We start from the raw sequence: 21,540 nt of genomic DNA on the forward strand, positions 1-21,540 counted from the left end.
ATCTGAGGTAGAGTCTGGGAAGGACCGATTCTGTGGAGGGGAAGGAGCTCAGCAGGAACATGATTCCATCCAGTCCACCTCCTGAAACTGTCATTTTCTTCAGGAAGTTACCTCACAGGGTGTCTGTTGTGGGGAGAGAAAGGGAAAGGTGCTAAAACAGCTAATCAGTCCTTTTGAGTTCAGTTGTAGTTCACAAAAACATTCAAGAAATAAAAAGTGTCCGCCATTAATTGCTAACATGGACAGTTTTATTTCTCCAATGTTATACAATCCAAGATGTTTTATAAATGATTTGGTTTGTTTCTTCTCCTGTCTTAGGTTGATGGAAACAGCAAGAGAAATGACCAGGGAATCTTTACCTATCAAATGCCTTGAAGCAGTGATCTTGGGGATGTATCCTTTTGTCAGCAAGTTCTTGGTACAGACAGCCTCATCTATTTTTTAACAAATGCTAACTGAGTGACTTACACTTCTTGGATGATGTGTGATAACACCAGCTAATGGTGAGTTAACAGAGCTGTTGATTGTTGGGAGTCTGATTCCTTTTCTATATACTTTTTCTAAATCCCCAAGGAATTCTGTTTGTCAGTGGGTTTTTATCGGTGTAGAGTGGGAAACTTGAGGGAGAACATCAGTGGTTTTGTTGCAGATGCCTAAGTTGCTCCATCCATGTTTGGGATTTGTTTGTTTATTTATTTATTTTATTTATTACCCACCACTCCCGGACTAGCCAGCTCATGGTGGGTTACAATAGCAGTCCCAACATTAAAACATAAACCCCCCAACCCCTTAAAAATTAACAAGAATGACAGCCATCCAAGCCCCAAGCCCCCACCAAACTCAACATGCCCTGCCATATCCTGTGCCTTCAGGGGATAAATGGGGAGATATTACAGCTATGGTGACGAGGGCCCAAATCTTAATCGCTCTGGCCTCAACCAATACCTGCCAGTTGCACCTGAGTCTGCTCTCTTTTCAAACATTGACACAATGACAGATATTTGAACAGGGAGTTGATTTATTGACAGTGTGCATGTTTGTCATTGCAAGTAGCATCATGTCTAGCAGGTGCTTCCCCTCTGATTGGTCTGTTTTTTGTTTTTTTTTTAGCCTATTGATCCAGCCTGGCTCCTAGCAATTGGATCACTGCTAGGGGAATATTGCCCAAATAGGGCCAAACAAAGCAGATGTTAGTCCAGTTTCAGTAACCTATGTTCAAACCCTTTTCACTTAGGTAACAAGATTTACCAACAATTTGTGATTTGCTTATTGCATATATCAAAGCTAATGCATGAGAGAGAAAAGCTCAGTTTCTTGTTGATCTTGGGATGTCCTGGGGTTTTAAAAAATGTTGTCAAGCCTAGGAAAGCAAAAGTGCTTCATTGTTTGTGAAGCTAGTTCTTTATGATCATTCAATGAGTTAACCTGTTTTGTTGCTAAGTATTTGCAGCTCTGAAGTTGCAAATCATATGTGTTCTCCTGAGCTCTATTGGTAGACAGAGAGAGAGAGAGAGAGAGCATGAAAAGACTTGAACATAAAAAGCTGGGATAAGTTCCAGGCTGGTACAAGAGCCAGATCACATGCAATGTAGAGGGTTTGTGCTTTGATCTCCTGTTTGTTTTTTAAACCTCCATATGCCATTTCCTCATTCAGAAATGTCTCTTGTTACCTTTCATTCTAAGTAGAGAAAAAGACAGTGACTTCTATGCTCCTCCTGCCTTTTTCCTTCCTGGGGCAAGTCTGTCTGGTCAGGCCTAAGTTTTGACTGGAGAAACAGTGCACTGGCCTTTCTACCCCAGTGCTTTCCTCTGTTCCTTTATGGCACATTATGGCTTCTTCTTCTTCTTCTTCTTCTTCTTCTTCTTCTTCTTCTTCTTCTTCTTCTTCTTCTTCTTCTTGCCTCAGCAATACACATCTGAGGATGCAGTCAGAAATTCCTAGTGTCAATGTGAATTTGGTTCTGAGAATAAGATGTTTCACCTTGTTGACCTTTTCCATTTGCAATTCCAGCTTTCAACTGGGTTAGTGCATCTCATCAAATTATCTTGTTTGTACACAAGGTTTTTTTTTTTTAAACACACAAATATCCAAGATAGGAGCATGATAGGGTCTGATCCAGGTCATGGCATGGCAGCTCAGTGATAATTGGTGGCCTTGTTCGTTTCTATGAACCCATGTGCCTTGTTGCTGCCAGCAGTCAGGAGCAGTTCCAGCCAGAACGGCAGTTCTTTGTTCCTGTTTTGAAACTGGGAGCTTCCTCCTGCCAAGCTGATCAGCGAGATGCCATTTTAATCAGGCCCTGTGCCAGCTTACACAGCCTGCTTTTGCAAGTGATTCTTTGGGTGGTGGTGGGGAAATCACTTTAGTAATCTTGCTTTGAGAGCCATTGTGGTGTAGTAGCTAAGAGCAGCAGACTCTAGTCTGGAGAACCAGGTTTGATTCCCTACTCCTCCACATGCAGCCAGCTGGGTGACAATGGGCAAGTCATAGTTCTCTTAGGGCTGTTCTCACAGAGCAGTTCTGTCAGAGCAGGTCTGTCAGAGCTCCCTCAGCCCCACCCCCTCACATGATGTCTGGTGTGGGGAGAGGAAGTGAAAGCTGTTTGTAAGGTGCTCTAGAACTCCTTCAGGTAGTGAAAAGCGGGGTATAAAAACACAGCTCTTGTGGGTCAAATTAGGTTTTACAGAGCTGCTTTCCTGCTAAATCCTATATGAGTTTCTTTTTTATACATTGAATAAAGTAGTCAATTAATTGCAAGGTTAGGCTCAGTCACACTGACCGTGTCTTATCAGTTTTTCCCCCACAGCCGTATGGCTCTTAGATTCTGAATAAATAGAGCAGGGGAAATGATGCTGTCTCGTTTGCTGGAGGTTTCCAAAGAAATCTTTGTGTGGAGACAGAGTGTCCAAATGTCCTAGCCTTAATACAGTTATGGTCCCATCATATCCTATCACTTCATAATAGCTTTCTTCCTTGCTCCAAGCAGTCAAGGCAACTTGCATTCTAACACGTTATAGAAAAACGGTGACAGTAGGAAACCCAAAAAAGTCTATTGCCAGAAACAAAATCAGGTCTAAATCTACTTATTTATTTATTTATCATACTTCTATACCGCCCTCCCCGGAGGCTCAGGGCGGTTTACATTATAACAGAGAACAATACATAAAACAGTCTGTAGAACATGTATAACTGATAACTAATAATTGTAACCAAATAACAACACAGTATAACAGTAAACAATATAATAATACAAACAGGTCCAGGGCTTATTGATGGGATTCTGAGGGGGGGGGGAGCAGGGGCCCTTGGTCGCTGATTGATTACATCTGGTCTCGGCCAAATGCCTGGTGGAGGAGCTCCTTTTTGCAGGCCCTGCGGAACTGTTTAAGCTTCATCAGGGCCCTGATCTCCTCTGGGAGCTCGTTCCACCAGGTGGGGGCCAGGACAGAGAATGCTCTGGCCCTGGTCGAGACCAGGCGGACTTCTTTAGGGCCAGGGATCCTTAGCTGATTGGAGGCAGTAGAGCGCAGAGCTCTTTTGGGGGCGTAGGTGGGGAGGCGGTCCCTCAGGTACACTGGGCCCTGACCGCGTATGGCCTTGAAGGTAATTACCAGAACCTTTAGTCTGATCCGGAATTCAACTGGTAACCATTGTAGCTGATGGAGAATAGGCCGGATATGAGACCTCCACGGTGTTGCTGTGAGGATCCTGGCTGCTGCATTTTGAACTAGTTGTAGTTTCCGGGTCAGGGCTAAGGACAGGCCTGCGTAGAGCGACTTACAAAAGTCCAGTCTAGAGGTGACCGTCGCACGGATCACTGTGGCTAGGTGTTCCGGGGCCAGGTAGGGCGCTAGTAGTTTGGCTTGGCGGAGATGGTAGAATGCCAGCCGCGCTACCTTTGTGATCTGGGCCTCCATTGTGAGGGAGGTGTCCAGAATCACGCCTAGGTTCCTGGCGGAGTGAGCCGTAGAGAGCTGCACGCCATCCAGGGTGGGCAGGCGTGCTTCCTCGCAAGGACCCTTCCTACCTAGCCACAGGACCTCCGTCTTTGAAGGATTGAGCTTCAGACGACTCTGCTTGAGCCATCTCGTCACTGCTTTCAGGCAGCTGGCTAATGCTTCTGGGGGAGAGTCAGGGCGGCCATCCATCAGGAGGAAGAGCTGGGTGTCATCTGCATATTGATGGCAACCCAGCCCAAACTTCCGTACCAGTTGTGCGAGAGGGCGCATGAAGATGCTAAATAGGATAGGAGAGAGGACCGCTCCTTACTCCACAAGTAAGTTGCTGGCGGTCTGATGTTTTCTCTCCTATTGCAACCCTCTGTCCACGATCCTGGAGGAAGGAGATCAGCCATTGAAGGGCTGTCCCTCATATTCCAGCATCGATGAGGCGGCGATCTAAAAGCTCATGATCGACTGTGTCGAACGCTGCTGAGAGGTCTAATAATATCAGCAGTGCCGACCCGCCTCGATCCAACTGGCGACGGAGGTCGTCCGTCAGGGCGACTAGCGCTGTCTCTACCCCATGGCCAGGCCGGAAGCCTGACTGGGATGGGTCTAAGAAGAAGAAGAAGAGTTGGTTCTTATGTGCCGCTTTTCCCTACCCGAAGGAGGCTCAAAGCGGCTTACAGTCGCCTTCCCATTCCTCTCCCCACAACAGATACCCTGTGGGGTGGGTGAGGCTGAGAGAGCCCTGATATCACTGCTCGGTCAGAACAGCTTTATCAGTGCCGTGGCGAGCCCAAGGTCACCCAGCTGGCTGCATGTGGGGGAGTGCAGAATCGAACCCGGCATGCCAGATTAGAAGTCCGCACTCCTAACCACTACACCAAACTGGCTCTAAAATAAATACAAAGCTCTGTAATTGTAGTCCAAAAATATATTCTATGCAATAATGGCTGGGCAGGTAGTTGTGAGTTCCTGCGTTATGCAGGGGGTTGGACTATGACCCTGTAGGTCCCTTCCAACTTTATAATTCTTTGAATGTAGTACCTCTTTATTAAAAAGGTAAAGGTATCCCCTGTGCAAGCACCGAGTCATGTCTGACCCTTGGGGTGACGCCCTCTAGCGTTTTCATGGCAGACTCAATACGGGGTGGTTTGCCAGTGCCTTCCCCAGTCATGACCGTTTACCCCCCAGCAAGCTGGGTACTCATTTTACCGACCTCAGAAGGATGGAAGGCTGAGTCAACCTTGAGCCGGCTGCTGGGGTTGAACTCCCAGCCTTATGGGCAAAGCTTTCAGACGGCTGCCTTACCACTCTGCGCCACAAGAGGCTCTTACCTCTTTATTAAGGCCCACCAAAATAGCACAACATGGTGCATAAGCTTTTGAGTTCTGCAGAACTCTTCACCAGTCTGGAGGAGGAGGGAAAAAGGAGTTCTGGTATGATAATATCTGGTATTATATAGATGAATTTTGATGGCTTTCCCAGAGAAATAGGGATGGTGCAAGATGAATGTTCTTAGTTGGGGCACTAGTTATATGTGGAGTGATTAGAAACAATGGTCTATATGTCTCTGACCTCTCTTTGTGAGGGAGAAAACATAGAACAGTATCTCTCTTCATTATCTAAAAGGGCTGGGGGAGGGGATTTTAACTCATCAAGAAGGTCAGCTAAGAGGCTACCACAGTGAATCTCCCATAATCCTCCGGGCTAGTATAATTTGTCACAAGCACCGGACAAGGATTAGAAATATATGCAGAACCAGTAAAATTCTGTAGCTGGGGTAATGGAGTGTGTATGTGTTTTATATATGCATACTCTTTTGATTAAAATAAAATTAAAACCAAGCTGAAATGTAATTTTCTAAATATTTCTGTTAACCTAAAACAAGCCAAAGGTTGAATGCTGAGAACCTGACAGAAGTAAAAGGTGAAATGAGACAAGATAGTAAAACTAGGTGGTCTGGGCCCACCCTTTAGAATAATTGAGCAGGCCTGGCCTGCTCTGAATTTCAGGTCTGGAGAAATTGAAGATAAAGTGCCATATAAATTATGAAAGAACAACAAACACAGAGGCTTTATGCGAAGCTTTGGATCAAGACGTGCTGTTTTTTACAATCTCCTCCCTGTACTAGAGTATTCTCTTCTCTGCTCTTCCAGGATGAGGAACATCCTGGAAAATATGATTTTGGATAGTTTTAAGTGCTAATTTGTATTTTTAAGGATTGGTGTGCTTTCAGGTAAGGCATTCCACCCCCCTCCCCAAAGCCTCTTAGGCATTCAACGATTTTGACAAACCTATCAATATGTGGCTAATTCTGGCGTCCTCTCTGCCAAGTTTTCCTCTTGTCACATTTTAGCCTCCTTTTAGTTATCCTGCTCTTTAACTTTTACAAGGACATTTGGAAAGCTGTAAAGCATGGCTCCTTTCCTTCATCTGATATTTAAAAACACTGAGCCTTCTGATGTGTTATTTTGATGGTGGGTGAATGAGTCCTTTGTGTCTACTGCTGGGAAGAGGATCAGTGTCCTTCTGTATGACGACCAGGTGAAAAAGCAATTGTTTGCTTCGCTAGATCGCCATCCGCTGCACAATAAGTAGAGTACAGTGTCTCATTCACTGTGTTGAATGCCTATCTAGACTAGGGTGTGCTGTTTGTGAGTATCCTAATCTTTCATCCAGGCTGGCATTTTTGAATGCCCTTGAGATTAACCATGTGCTGGGATTGAGAGGCGTTGGGAACATTAGGAGAAGATGTAGTTTTGTTGGTGATAAGCAGGGCTTTTTTGCGTGTGACAGAACTCATAGGCACTTAGTCCTGGCACCTTTTTGGAAGGCACTCCCAAGTTCTGATGAGGGAATGAGTAGACATTGACACAATTATATATATATATATATATACGTGCAACAAGCAAACAAACAAGAAAGCACTGATGTTAAACAACTGAGTCACCTTTCCTCTTACATCTCAGTTCTCATTCTTAAGATGATGCTTCCTTTAGTGAGTGGTGACCAATTGCAGTTAGGGCCTAGTGAAGGACGAGCAGGAAATATCTGCATCTTCAGCACAAAAGGGAAGAGGTAACCCCTCTGTTGCTTTTTTTGTGGGGGGATGACAGCTATGTGGAGTTAACAAAGAGCTGCTGGAATTCAGAGTTAAATGCATTTGTCATGAAAAGAACAATTATAGTAGATCAGTATAAGGTCTGAAAGTTTTGATGGGTGTTAATAATAGGAGGAAATTGATAAACAGGGTCAAAAATACCAGAGGCATTAAAAGGTATTTTTGATTGTTAGTTCTACATTTACTTTACTCTTTGCATCATCCACGAGCAGTGCAGTTCCCACCTAGCAACTTCAGTACAGACACTTTAATGTTAAGACCATTAAATTCTCTAGAGAGGCTCCACTGATGGTTGATTGACACAGGTATTACTTCCATTTACAGGTGGTAAATGTAGAGGTATGTTCGTAATTGTATCTGGAGACTTCAAACCCAACTACTGGGATGTTTTCTGATTTGAGAAGTAGATTTGTAGATAAAACTGGCTGTAAAGCAAACCCAATTAGTCCTAACTATGCTAAATTTAGGCTGTTTGAGCCAGTTCAGTGTAGTGGTTAGGAGTGTGGACTTCTAATCTCGCATGTCAGGTTCGATTCTGCGCTCCCCCACATGCAACCAGCTGGGTGACCTTGGGCTCACCACAGCACTGATAAAACTGTTCTGACCAAGCAGTGATATCAGGGCTCTCTCAGCCTCACCCACCCCACAGGGTGTCTGTTGTGGGGAGAGGAATGGGAAGGCGACTGTAAGCCGCTTTGAGCCTCCTTCGGGTAGGGAAAAGCGGCATATAAGAACCAACTCTTCTTCTTCTGAGAAATACAAAACACATTCTCATATGGAATGATAGGCTGCCTAAGGAGCTGGTGAGCTCCCCCTCACTGGCCGTCTTCAAGCAAAGATTGGATACATACTTTTCTTGGATGCTTTAGGATGCTTAGGGCTGATCCTGCGTAGAGCAGGGGGTTGGACTAGATGGCCTGTATGGCACCTTCCAACTCTATGTTTCTATGATTCTATCCCTTTGCAAGAAAAATGGTTTCTTACAAAGCAAACATTTAAATGAATACACACATAATTCCACTAATTTGCTGATTCAATGATAAGTAATGCTGTTAATTCTCATTAAGCAAATGCATAATCCTACATGTATTAAAGTGCTCATGCAGTCACGTAGTCCTCGAACAGGTTAGAAGAAATCCTGTCAAGAATGTGCAGCAAAATCCATTCAAATCTTTTTCCCTATGGACTTCCTGGGAAATTCCAGGTGTGTCCCAGGAGAATAGAGGAAAGTTGGCAAAGACCGATTCCTGTATATTCTAGTGCAGAATCCAAAGGCAAGGCAAGGCAGATGGGATTCTGGTCAGTTCCTGTTTCAATAAACTCATAGCCTTTTCTCATGTCAACATGCTTTCTGAAAATAGGGTACATTTACAGACACAAGCAAAACTTTGCATAATAACATGAAATGATATGAAAACTCATGCTACTTACAATTGTTACAGCCAAGCTCACAGCACCTCAAGTTGTGTACTGAATGCATCAAGCTACATGTGCCTCACTAGAACTATATCTAACTGAGACTGCTTTATATCCAGTTTTGTTATTATTTTCCAGCTCCGCATTGTGTAGATTTTGTAGATTTATAGTGGACAGATGTAGGGAGATATGTGTGTACAGTTGTGGGTTATTCTGTTAGTCCCTTTGTTGCCTATAGCTGGGGTCACCTCTGTTCCTTTTAAAAGGGCAATAAAAGCAAATTGAGGTTGGGGGAAAAGGGGGGGATTGTGAAGATTGTCACATTCTCAACACATAAATCATCATAAGGAACTAATGCTGAAATGGTACTTTGGGACATCAAATTGGTATATATCAAAAACAACTGGTATTCACAAAACCATAATTCTGAGCACCAGTCTGTTGAAAAGTGCTTCAGATTCTTTGCAGCTGTCTGGCACTTGAGGAAAGCAGACTGAAGAGCCACTCATATTTGTGTGAGGATAGGCTAGAAGGCAAATTTCTCACTTCTGGGTTCCATGCCATTTTGATTATATGCATCCTCTTGTTTTGTTTCTGCAAAGCAGCTTGAGGCTGGAGATGAAATGTCTGAACAAGAGTAATTTGGGTTCTGAATGTGACTGAGTACCGTGTTTCATAATGGCCTAGACCTTTAGCTGCAAATTAATTAGCCACGTGCAGTGGATAAGAAGAGATTCCTTAAATATTTTAAGTCATCTTGATGGTTTGGGATTCTGGAAAAAAACATTCAGATCCAAATAAAAATATTCTTGCTTCATAGAAGCAGTGTGATCTTTACCTGCGTCTGTCTTCAGTTCTGAAGACTATAAAAATGACTGTCACGTCAATTCATTGGAGGCAGAGTCAAGGGAAGTTTAATGTGTATTAAATAGTCTTGATTCTTTTTTTCAAGGGAAGGTCAAGGCTGGTCTTGTATATTTTGACATAGGTAGAGTCCAATTGGACATGGCCTGTTTCCAGTGTTTGACATCTTTTTTCGTTGTTGTTATCTTGACATCAGCCACCCAAGATACTTAACCAATGGCCAACCTTCCGTGGAACGATTTCCCATCAGCTTTAAATCCCACTTCTCAGGGAACAATTTTCATCATGTGGTGCTTGGAATTTATTGCAATGGCCGATATGGATCATTGGGCATGAGCAGAAGGTCTGAACTGATGGACAAACCTTTGATCTACCGAACTCTGAGTGACCTCATCTTTGAATTTGAAGACTCCTATAAAAAGCACTTGCACTCAGTAAAAAAAGTAAAAATTGGATTGTATGTCCCACACGAGCCGCACAGTTTTCAGCCCATTGAGTGGAAGCAATTGGTGCTCAACGTGTCAAAGATGATGCGGTCGGAGATCAGGAAGGAGCTGGAGAAATATGCCAGGGATATGAGAATGAAGGTATGTGCAATTTCTGTAATACTTGCAGATGATGAAATAAACAGAGACCCAGTTCACACATGCAATAACTGGTTGCTCCATTTCTTGGGGAAATATTTGTTTAGCAGCTTCCCATATAGTTTGGAGTCATAGTTTCCCCAAGAGTCATTAATCCATTTTTATAAAGTAGATTTGAAACTGTGTCTGTTCATTTTGCCCTCTCCTATTACTATATTGTTTGGAGCCCTGGACAAAAGCTCTGAAGTTCACAAAATTCCCAAGGAAACTATATGCAAGATCAAGGTTTGCTTACAAGGAGATTTTAATAAAGCATCAAACTTACAGAAATAGCAGGCTAGCTTCAATCTGCTGGGCCTCAAAATTAACATTCCAAACCACAGGTTCTTGACACCCAACTCTCCACACCCACGCCCTCATTTGTCACCACACCACCACAACCTCCCACACAACACACACATTCAACCCCGTGCCCTTACAGACTAGATAACGCCTCCCCTTCCTCTTACCACCGCCAAGCTCTAGCGTCCGTTGTATTCCTGGATACAACGGGCTTTGCCCCTAGTTCTAAATAATTGCCTAGGAGCCAGTAATGATGTGAATGATGCATGAAAAAAGAAATGAAACATTGCAAAAACTGTTGGAGTTTTATTAAGTCTTGGAGGCTTAAGCTGCCAACATCAAATTTCTAGGGGATAATTTATGTGTTGTCTTACCCAGTCCCCCCAAGGAAGGTTATATGAAAAGGTTTTTATGATTCTACAGAACTGTAAGATACGTATATTAATTTAAGACTCCTTTATTTTGCTTGATGGTACATGTGGGTAAACTATGGTGGCTAGACCCTATAGCTGGTCTTGACAATTATATGGCTATATTGAAATTCAGCTCCATTTGCAAGCAGAGTTATTTCATAATTCTCTATGATAGACACAGAAGTTCTTTACATGTGGCTTCCACAGATACTCTGCATCCAGCACTGAGCATCTGGTCTAGCACACTCCCTACATATGTGGTTTCGGTTCTGCTTTTGATCTATATTAACTGATATTTGGAGCATCAAACCTATCAAGAATGCAGGCTGTATATTTTAAATATCAGTTTTCCTAATTTGCAATTGTTTTCCCCTGGGTTCTTTTAGCTGACGATGGCTTAATTTCCCAGCCTGCTGCTGTCAGATATGCTGAGCTACAAGAAAAATCTCTGAGAAAGCCTAATGAATCTCTGGTGGAGTGGTTGGAGATTGCATTTATTGGGAACAATAAATTGTTGGGAACAGTCTACTAGGATCTGTGCTCTGGTGCCATTTTTAATCATTTCTGTGAGGCTGCTGCAAGATCAGTTCATAGTATCTGGTGGTTGTTTTGGTCCCTGCGTTGTGTTTTTGCAGTGCAATCTAATAGGCCGATTCCACATTAGGAGACATACCTTGTTTTAACCTCACTTTAGATTTCCTTTGGAAGCTGTGAGTTGATTCTAGCTTTCCTACATTTGGGCTTTCCTCTCTTTATTTCCCAGGCTGAAATTCGTAACATGTTTTCTGCACTGATGGAGGCTGCCTCCCATCATGCTTTGCTCCCTTTCCCTTTTTAAAAATGTATTTTTTGCAAAATGGTGCCTTCTTGCACCTTTGTTTTCATTGCTTCTCTTAATCCCACCATTCTGTGCCCTTGATTGCCTCCCTCACCCCCCCATACTGTCTTTAATGTAATTAAAAACAAAAAGAAATCTTGGGTTATAACATTATAACACTGCTGTGCAAGACTGCTTTTTTAAAACCTAGAAACAGCATTCTAACATGATCACCCCACCCTTTAAAAAAGCAGATTTTGGGGAATGGAGATAGGGAGGGATGGGAGAGGGAGGATGGCAACAGGGTAAGTGGTATGTCCAAATGACTAAAAATGGCGGATGTGAATAAAAACCCAAATGTAAGTATTACTGCATTGGGCAGCCCTGAATTAGACTCTGCCTTAACTGATGAAATGGCTGTAACCAGGAATTAACAAAATGCGTGGTAAGACGGCAATTTGGGACTGCATCTGGACAGATGAGTTTTAATGCAGAAACAGATGGAAAAGCTGGCCCCTTAAAAATGTGAATTTGAACTATATTGCTGGTACAGAAACAGTAATAGAGATGTCTTTGAAAAGTGTGTGGAAACTGCAGCTGCTCTCCTTCCTGTGTGCTAGTAGGCTCACATTGCCAGGAACAAGTTTGTCCCACTTAGTTTCATCGACTTTGATTGCTCTTTAGTTTTAGGACTGGCAGGTCCAGCTTGGGGGATTTCAGGATGGTGCCTGGGGAAAGTAGAGTTGGGGATGGGGAAACAGCAGGGATGGTGCAGCCCCCCAAGCTGCCTTTTCCTCTAGGGAAAGTGATACATATAGCCTGAAGATCAGTGGTAATCCCCAGATGACTCCAGGCCCCTCCTGGAGGCTGCCAACTCTACTTAGTTTTCAGGTCCAGGTCAAAGCACTGGTTGTGATTCTTACAGCCTAACAGTTTGAGAACACAGTATCCCAACAGCTGCCTTCTTCTATGTGGATCTATCCAAGTACTGTGATCACCATCACCAGAAGCTGGTATAGCACTGTGGCTAAGTGTATCAAAGAGGCTGTTGATTCAAAGCTTATCTTTGACAACCCACAAAACCTTTGGCAACCCACTCTCTCTCCGCCCTCAGCCCCCATCTACAATATGGACCTAATAACATTAGCCTACTCCTTGTAGGGCTTTCAGGGCCTAAAGGGGGAGTATTAAAAGGACGAAGGAACTCTAAGCGGTCCTTTCCCTCCATTCTCCTGAATGTTGCTCAGCACAATCGTTGTGGGGGCAGGAATCTCTCCCTAGCTATCCCTCATGCTCTGATTTTTACTAGATACCAAGTCCCTTTATTGAACTTGGTGGAGTTTATTGTCATCAAGCAACTATGCTTTGGGATCAGAACTTTGCTGTCCCTGGGAATTACTGTGTGCAGTCTGCTGGGACTACGCCTTCGGAACTGTATCCTTTTAAGTATATGGTGCAAGAAGGTTGCTGCTGCTGCTCCCTGCTTTATGAGAATGCATTTGGCCTAAAGGGATGAGAGCCTGGGACTACAGAAAAACATTCTTAAATGACTGAGGCTAGTCTTTTTTTTTTTTTTAAAGGGGAGGTAAATAAATAACTTTGATTAAGCACATAAATATCTTAGTTTTGTGGTGTTCTCACAGCACTCAATTGATTAATTTTAAAAGGCAACAGATATAGTCAAAATTTTACAAATAGCCCCTTACCAGGAACATCAATAACTAGCAGATAAGTAAGCCTTTAATTATATTAAATCGATATGTGGTTTACGAAGTAAAAGAATTTCAGAGTTTATTTTAATTAATACTAAGAGGTATATTTGTCATCTGGAGTGGAAAAGTGACCTCATGAAGGATTTTTTTCTTGGCTAACTTATTTCCTTTCCTTACAGATTTTGAAACCCGCAAGTGCCCATTCTCCAGTCAGGCAGAGATCACGAGGGAAGTCCCTGTCACCTCGAAGGAGACAAGCCAGCCCTCAGAGACGAGCGTGCAGAAGAGACAAATCGTGAGTATTACCATGCTGAGAGTTGGGTCAGAATCAGAGTTGCCACGTCTCCCCCTATGGCAGGCGAAATCTTCTGTTGGCAACCTGTACTTCTCCCCCTGTGGGTTGTGGGATAAAAATAAAATCTCACCATTGTTGTGTCAGATGTGATGTCATTTACAGGGAAAACCTAGAATTGACATTATGTCATGCTAGGAATCACCAGACACTCTATGTTGGCCTCCAAATTTTTCAGACCATATTTCAAGTTTGTCTGGGGTTCTTTGGGAACTCAGCAGGGTCTGCCACAGAGAAGATCAATAAGGGGAGAAAAAGCTTTCCCTGACATTGTGCCTCCCCTCCATTTCCTCTGCAATCCACAACTGTTTAGGATTGTGTTCTTCGAAAGCTTAATCTAAGTTTAGGTGAAGTGATGTTGAGACCTAACCATCTACCCATGAACCAGTATGCATTGAGCTTGCACCACTGAACATTCCGCAGAATTCTTGGCAGCATGCAGGAGTGTCCTGACAGATGGTTCAGCCTTTGTCAGCAGATATGTCAATATGGACCGGATTTCGTGAAGATAGAAATACTGAAAGCATGATATACTAAACCATCACTTTACTTATCTGCATATTTAAGTAGAAATATCACGTTACATACTTACATTCTTGAGTTCTTTTGATTGAGTTTACACATACACCTGACTAAAGTATCAAACATTGCATTAAAGATAGCACACGTGGGTATGAAGTAAAATATCCCACAGCAGATTTTCCTTTCTTGGTCTTTTTAGGAGACACCTGGATCCTATTGAACGGACTAGAATCTTCAGGTATCAAGTGGCATCACAACTTTTCTTAATGGGAATATCCAGAGGTTTGGAAAGAGTTAATTAGAAATAACTATAAGCAATCTAAACTGGGAAATGTCAGAAACCTTATCCCTTTACTTGAATGCTTTTATTACCATAGTCCCAGGTTTACCTAGACTTGGCGCTTGCTACTGTTCAACAGGAGCCCTAGGGTTACCAGATTCCAGGTGGCCCTGAAAATCTCTCAAAATTCCATCAGATCTCCAGACTACATATATCAGTTCCTCTGGAGAACATGGACCCTTTGGAGAGCAGACTCTAAGCCATTAGGCACCCCTGAAGTCCTCTTTTTCCTTACATCTCTAGGAATTACCCAACCTGGAGTTGTCAGCCCTAAGCTGCCCCAACACAAATTACCAGTATGGTGTAGTGGTCAAAGTTTCAAACTAGGACTTTGTTGCCATTGTACTGTGCTAAATAACAAGGTGACCTTGGGCTAGTTCCACATTCTCAGCCTAATTTACCTCACAGGATGGGGCAAAATGCCAGTGAGAACACCTGCATGTCTCCTAGTGGGTTGATGACTTGCTCCCCCACCTCAGCCATCTGGCTCTCTGACAGAAAGGCTGAGCACAAGCCACCCAAGTTCCATGCAAGGTGGAAGAGATGGTGCCCAGTCAGCCTGCGCAGGGGAATCAAAGAATCATAGAGTTGGAAGGGACCTCCTGGCTCATCTAGTCTAACCCCCTGCACTATGCAGGACACTCACATCCCTATTGCTCATCCATTGTCACCTGGCACCCCCTTGAACCTTCACAGAATCAGCCTCTCTGTCAGATGGCTATCCAGCCTCTGTTTAAAAATCTCCAAAGATGGAGAACCTACCACCTCCCGAGGTAGCCTGTTTCACTGAGAAATCGCTTTGTCAGGAACTTCTTCATGATGTTTAGAATACATTTCTTTTGAATTAATTTCATGCCATTGGTTTTGGTCTGTCCCTCTGGGGCAAGAGGGAACAGCTCTGCTCCATCCTCTATATGGCACCCTTTTAAATACTTGAAGATGGTTATCAGATCTCCTCTCAGTTGTCTCCTCTCCAGGTTAAACAGACCAAGCTCCCCCAACCTTTCTTTATATGTCTTGGTCTCCAAACCCCTCACCATCTTTGTTGTCCTCCTCTGGACACACTCCAGTTTGTCTACATCCCTCTTCAACTGGGGTGCCCAAAACTGAACACAGGACTCCACCCTCCTCTGGACACACTCCAGTTTGGGTGAGGGTGAACCAGAGCAGAGCAAAGAGCCAAGCCTGCTAGGCCCCATGTGAGAGGTGGTGATGCCGGGCTGAATCTGCTTGAGGCAAGGGTGACACTGGCAACTGGCCGACCCCTTGCACAAGGTGATCTAGACACTGGTGCCCAACCCAGTCAAGACCTGTGCAAGGCAGCACTTGGGCCAAGTTCTGCACTAGGTGAGGCATTTGGCAGTACCCAGTCCAGCAAAGTCCTGCATGAGGTAAGGCAGAGAATGATGCCTGACCCCTCCCTGCTTGAAATGAGGCACAGAGCAGTTTCCAGCCCAGACCAACTCAATATAAGGCAGGCAGTAGTGCCCAGCCCCACACCCATCTGGCTCAGTCCCTCTCAAGGTGAGATGGACACTGGCACCCAGCTCTGCATTAAATGAGGCAGATAGTGGCATCTGCCCTGGCTGAGTTGAAAATGAGGTGAAGTAGATGGTGGTGCCTAGCCAAGCCCATGTGAGGGAGACAGATTGTGGCTGCAGCCTAGCTGTATGTGAGGCTAGGCAGAAGGTGGGATTTGGCCTTGCTGAGCCAAGGCAAGCCATAAGTCAGTACTCAACCCAGTTTGAGGCATGACACAGACTGTTGCAACTGGGCTCTGTGCAAGATGAGGCAGATGGTGGCAGTTGACCAAGCCCTCTATGAGGCAGACAGCAGTGCCAAGTCCAGCCCACATGAGGTGAGGGTCATGGCCCCTGCATGGGTGAGCTCCAGTGGTGCCCAGCCTGGCCAAGCCCCATGCAAGGATCAGAATTTCCCTGGGTAGAAGCTGTTGAGTTAGGGAAGAGTGAAAGTCTGAAGATAGGGGGGAGATAAAAGCTAGGTCAGTTGGAGGATAGAAAAGATACAAGAAAGGGGGAGAGGCTATAGTGGCTTTCAAGGAAGGGAAAGAAGAAATAGTGCGGGAGAAGGAAATAAAATTACTTCACACGTTCTGATGGGTTCCTGCTTGTTCTAATTCTCAACCTGGCCAAAACTGAGGATCCTTAAATCTGAGGAGACTGGAGGGGTGAATGGACAAGACAGATCTTTCTACAAACTCAAATACCCCAGATGTGCAGAAAAATCTGAAATCATAGTAAAAGGGGGATTTAAAAAATCACCAAATGACAAAAGGAGGACCTGTAACTTTAAGAAAGAAATCTCCATTGCTAGGCAATCACCACAGTTTGCTAGCTAGTTCTAGCCTTCTAGTTCTAGCTGGGGGAGCAGGGAGGGACATTTTCAAGACTATCTTGGCCTTTGAGAGAGGTCTCATTGGGGCCAAGCATGGCAGCAAACACCAGGTAACTTGCTACCACCCAATTTGCATGACTCACCCTAATTTACCTCACAGGCAGGAGCAGATTAGTTATTATTATTATTATTATTATTATTATTATTATTATTATTATTATTATTATTATTATTATTATTATATTTATACCCCACCTCCCCCCGAAGGCTCGAGGCGGCTTACATAAACCCGTCCCCTAAAACCATAAAATGACAATAAAAACCAATGATTTACAATAATTGTAACAGCGATGGCGTAGCCTACTCATTTGCTCTCCGCATCCTCATCTACGGTGGGGGGTGACGCTCTCTACCGCCAGTTTGTGTGGGGGGGGAGCATCAGGACACCTCTGAGTGATGTACTATACAAAAGAGTGGGCCAATGGCCTCTGTCTGCAGTTGGGCTCAGCCAGCTGACAGAAGAGCTGAGCCCGGCTTGCTCAATCATCATATAAGATTGGGGAAGTGGTAGCACCAGGCTCAACATGAGCAAGTTAAGGCAGGGGGTGATGCATGGCTCAACTGAGGCTTGTGCGAGGCAAAGTAGATGTCATTCAGCCCTGTCCAGAACAATAGTGTTCAGCTCAGCCCTGCTTGGCTCTGAGCAAGATGAAGCAAATGGCAGTACCCAGCCCCATTTGAGTCAAGGCAGACAAGGTGTCCAACTCTTCCCAGCTTACCCCTGTGCAATGTTGGGCAGGCAGAAGCATCTGACTTGGCCAACCCCCAAGTGAAGTGAGGCAGAAGTTGGTGCTTGGACTGGATGAGCCCCAAGAAGGTGAAGCAGACAGCAGTACTCCGCCTGGCTCAGCTGAGGCCTGTGAGAGACTGGTGATGGCATTGCCTGACTGTGCTTAGCCCCACACAAGACAGAGCACAGGGGGATATGCCAAACTCCATAGGAGAGGGAGGCTCCTGGTCCGGCTAAACCCCACATGAAGCAATGGAGTCATAGAGCCAGCCTAGCAGTCCAGGTGGCCTGGCTGGACCATTCACAATATGAGGGAGTTGGTGGTAGGCTTTGGGTTGGAGGAACAGGGGCAGGCAGAATGCCTATTACTCTCTTGCTTGCCCCTCTGCACCTGCTCACAGAACCCCACATGAAGCAATGGAGGCATAGAGTTAGCGTAGCTCACCCCACATGAAGTGAAGGAGGTGTCCAGGCAGCCTGGCTGAGCCACATGCAAGATGAGGAGGGCAGTGCTGGTCAGTTGGTTAGGTAGGCTGCCTCTTCCTCCCTCTTCCCTTGGGGTCGGTGGAGTGAGGGCAGGCAGACTGCCTCTTTTTCTCTCTCTTACTCCGTGGCTCCTGCTCATAGGGTTATGAGGGTAATATGGAGGAGAGGAGAATGATGCAAGCTACTTTGGGTCCCAATGAGGAGAAAGGTGAGTTATAAATGAAGTAAATATAATAAATATAACTGAAGGGTGAGTCTTTTTGATAAAGGGTGGAATAAAAGTCAAAATATAAATAAATAAAAAATGAGGTAGCTGGATGGGTGAGAAGGAGAGGATATGTGGGCTACCATGTGGAGGAAAGGCAGCTGTGTGAGGAAGGTGAGAGGGGGAAATGGGGTACACCTTGCAAGTCTGCATGTTCTTCACTGTACAACTGGGCCAGCCCTGACAATAAGTTGGGAATGAAATGAAGATATGTTAGCTTCTGGACGGAAAGGAGTATAGGAGACAGGAAAAGGGGCTTTCAAGAAAGGGAAAGAGCAAATAGTGCGGGAGAGGGAAACAATGTATCCCTCTAGTCCTTGTGGGTTCCTATTTGTAGCTCTATTTCTACACATACCACTGAATGTACAAGCAGCAAATTCACATACGTTTTTAAAAATTAAAACAAGAAACCAGCTCTAACATATTATACAAAAGAGCAGAAATGTCTAAACAATGTACAGCAATTACATTGTCAATCTGTCCCTATGGAGGAGCTCTTCTCCCCTCCACACACAAACACATCAGGGGTTCATTAGCTGTCTCTTAGAAGCTGTCATCAACCCTCCCACTCCAAATATACTTCTTTGCACATAGCAGCTGCTGAATTAAGAGCAGGGTTCTGTTTTGCACAGGAATCTATCCTGTAGCTGCATCATAACATTGCTGTGGGCTCCTTAGTGGGAGTTCCTGCCTTCATCTAGTGTCTGGATAATTATAGCTGTCAGAGGTTGTAAACCTCCACTGATGCTCTTTTCTGCCTCAGTTCCCCTTCTTCAGGGCGTATTTTAATCTTCTGGTTTCTGTGGCTGTTTCCACAGTTGCTAGGGTGGCACAAGTGTTTAAGGGGGTGGTCTCTGTTTGACAAAGCAGTGGCAGCTGAGCATGCCTCTTGAGCACTAACTGTTGAGCAAACGCCAGCTGCACAGTCCCCAGCCTTTTCCCTGTTTTCTTTTAAAGTCCCTTATTAGGTAGTGGTAAGCAAATTAACATTAATCCCATGGGTATATATATCTCAAGGGCTGAGTCCTGTGCACAGGAAAGCTTCTTAAATCCCACTGAAGTCAGTAGAATTTTAGGAGGCTCCCTATGGTCAGTGCTCCAAAATGTTAGTTGCTAGTTATTAGTTTTCTGAATACAAAAAGCATCCTAAGATTCCTAAAATATTAACACTTTTTGTGGCATTTGCTTTAAGAACTGCCTCATGGAACGTCCCTGGTATCCGACATTCTGCTTCTAACAATCTGATTTGTAGGAATGATACGGGTGCTCTCCTGTATGTTGAACATCCCCATTAAACACTAAACACCTCCATGAAATCACCAGTATGATGAAGCATTTCCTAACAGTTTTCTCATGGTTGAAATAAAGAGCAACTGGATGGCTCCTCAGGGGTAAGAACTGGGATTTTTTGCACATGCTCGGAAGTATATCTTAAAAGACACAGAATATCATTGCCAGCAGATTCTGACAAATGCAGGGCAATTGAGATGCAGCACTGCAGCTGTCAATCCAAACTGGTTTGAGAGTGTGTCTTGTCTGTCTAGTCACTCAGAATATCTGATCTGAAACCCAGGAGATTCCCATTGCTGTCTGCAGGGGTCCTCTTAGGCATGAGCAGCTCCAGGTTGGGCAGTCTGGAACTGGAAATAACAGTGTTTGGATAAATGTATATATTTTGGTCTTTAAAAATCCATACCTTAGCTAGTGTCAGGCTGTGATGGCAGTTATGTTTCATTCTCAAAACCTCTTCTGAGAAGGCTTTGATTTATTGTTCCACGTCCCTACCAAAATGTACTTGGCCTTGATATAAAAGTGGTATAGCAAAGAATATGGCAAGTTACTTCAGCTTCCTTGGCTTCTCCTTCAGCACAATGTCCAGACAGAACTTGTGCCCATAATCCAAAACTATAAACACTCACGCAAAATACCAAAGACAAACCACCTGCAGAAAAAGGGGAACATAATCAGTTTAATTGTTTCAGTATGTTTAATTAATCTGGTTAGAATCAATCTAGTCATTTCAATCTCCTCAATTAACTAAATAAATCTAATTAATCCCCAACACCTCTGAAATAAAGTTGTCCTGATTTGACATCTAAACCTAACAGGTATGATACTAAACAGACATGTCTAGGAAATAAGTTCCACAACATCAGTGCTGCCTCCCAAAACTCATGTCCCCTGTAAACAGTTGCTGCAGCTCCAGGGGTAGGAAGAACCAAAACAACATTTCTCTTGATGACTGAAATGTAAAGTCAGGTTGTGGACTTCTCCTGATCTTGCCTTCTGACTCTGAGATTCAGATGTCTGACTGTGGGGTAGGGATGGGCATGGGAAAACAAGGCCAGGGTGCCTTCCGATTGGGCCCTCACCAGGATAGTCCAGAAAGCGACGGGGAAGCGGCGCCACAGCGTGAGTACAGAAGGAGGCCTTCCCCCCAGGCCCAGAAGCACACCCAGGCCCAGAAGCACACCCCAGGGGAAGGCCTGGCTGCTGCCAAGAGGGAGAGGGGAGAGGAGGCCTTCCCCCCAGGCCCAGAAGCACACCCAGGCCCAGAAGCACACCCCAGGGGAAGGCCTGGCTGCTGCCAAGAGGGAGAGGGGAGAGGAGGCCTTCCCCCCAGGCCCAGAAGCACACCCAGGCCCAGAAGCACACCCCAGGGGAAGGCCTGGCTGCTGCCAAGAGGGAGAGGGGAGAGGAGGCCTTCCCACCAGGCCCAGAAGCACACTAAACTGGGATGGGTAGCAAACATAACCGAAGACAGAATCAGAATACAGGATGATCTTGATAGGCTCGAGAAGTGGGATAAACTAAATAAAATGAAGTTCAATAGGGACAAATGTAAAGTTCTGCAGTTAGGTAGTAAAAACTATCTATACCAATATAGGATGGGGGAGAGTTGTCTTGGCAGTAGCTTAGTAGACCATACATTGAACATGATTCAGCAGTGTGACTCAGTGGCTAAAAAGGCAAATAGGATTTTGGGCTGTATCAAATGGAGTATGGTGTCCAGATCATGGGAGGTGATGGTACCGCTTTATTCGCTCTGGTTCGGCCTCACTTGGAGTACTGTGTTCAGTTTTGGGCACCCCAATTGAAGAGGGATGTAGACAAACTGGAGCGTGTCCAGAGGAGGGCAACAAAGATGGTGAGGGGTTTGGAGACCAAGACGTATGAAAAAAGGTTGGGGGAGCTTGGACTGTTTAGCCTGGA

At 44.6% G+C, this 21,540-nt stretch overlaps 1 protein-coding gene across 3 annotated transcripts in view; it reads left to right on the top strand.

Moving 5' to 3' along the window:
• The window catches only part of VASH2 (vasohibin 2), a 62,998-nt gene that overhangs the window by 35,743 nt on the left and 5,715 nt on the right, over nucleotides 1–21,540 (top strand). Inside the window, exons 5-8 of one of the 3 annotated variants that reach the window (XM_077338874.1) lie at nucleotides 319–393; nucleotides 9,555–9,936; nucleotides 13,397–13,512; nucleotides 14,291–14,329. In XM_077338874.1, the coding sequence (XP_077194989.1) occupies nucleotides 319–393; nucleotides 9,555–9,936; nucleotides 13,397–13,512; nucleotides 14,291–14,329 (612 nt within the window). Of the gene's footprint in view, nucleotides 1–318; nucleotides 394–9,545; nucleotides 9,937–13,396; nucleotides 13,513–14,290; nucleotides 14,330–21,540 lie in introns of all 3 variants that reach the window. The other 2 variants (XM_077338893.1, XM_077338885.1) reach the window with 2 other exon arrangements.

This window comes from Paroedura picta, chromosome 1, assembly GCF_049243985.1.
Source record: "Paroedura picta isolate Pp20150507F chromosome 1, Ppicta_v3.0, whole genome shotgun sequence".
Taxonomy (NCBI): domain Eukaryota; kingdom Metazoa; phylum Chordata; class Lepidosauria; order Squamata; family Gekkonidae; genus Paroedura; species Paroedura picta.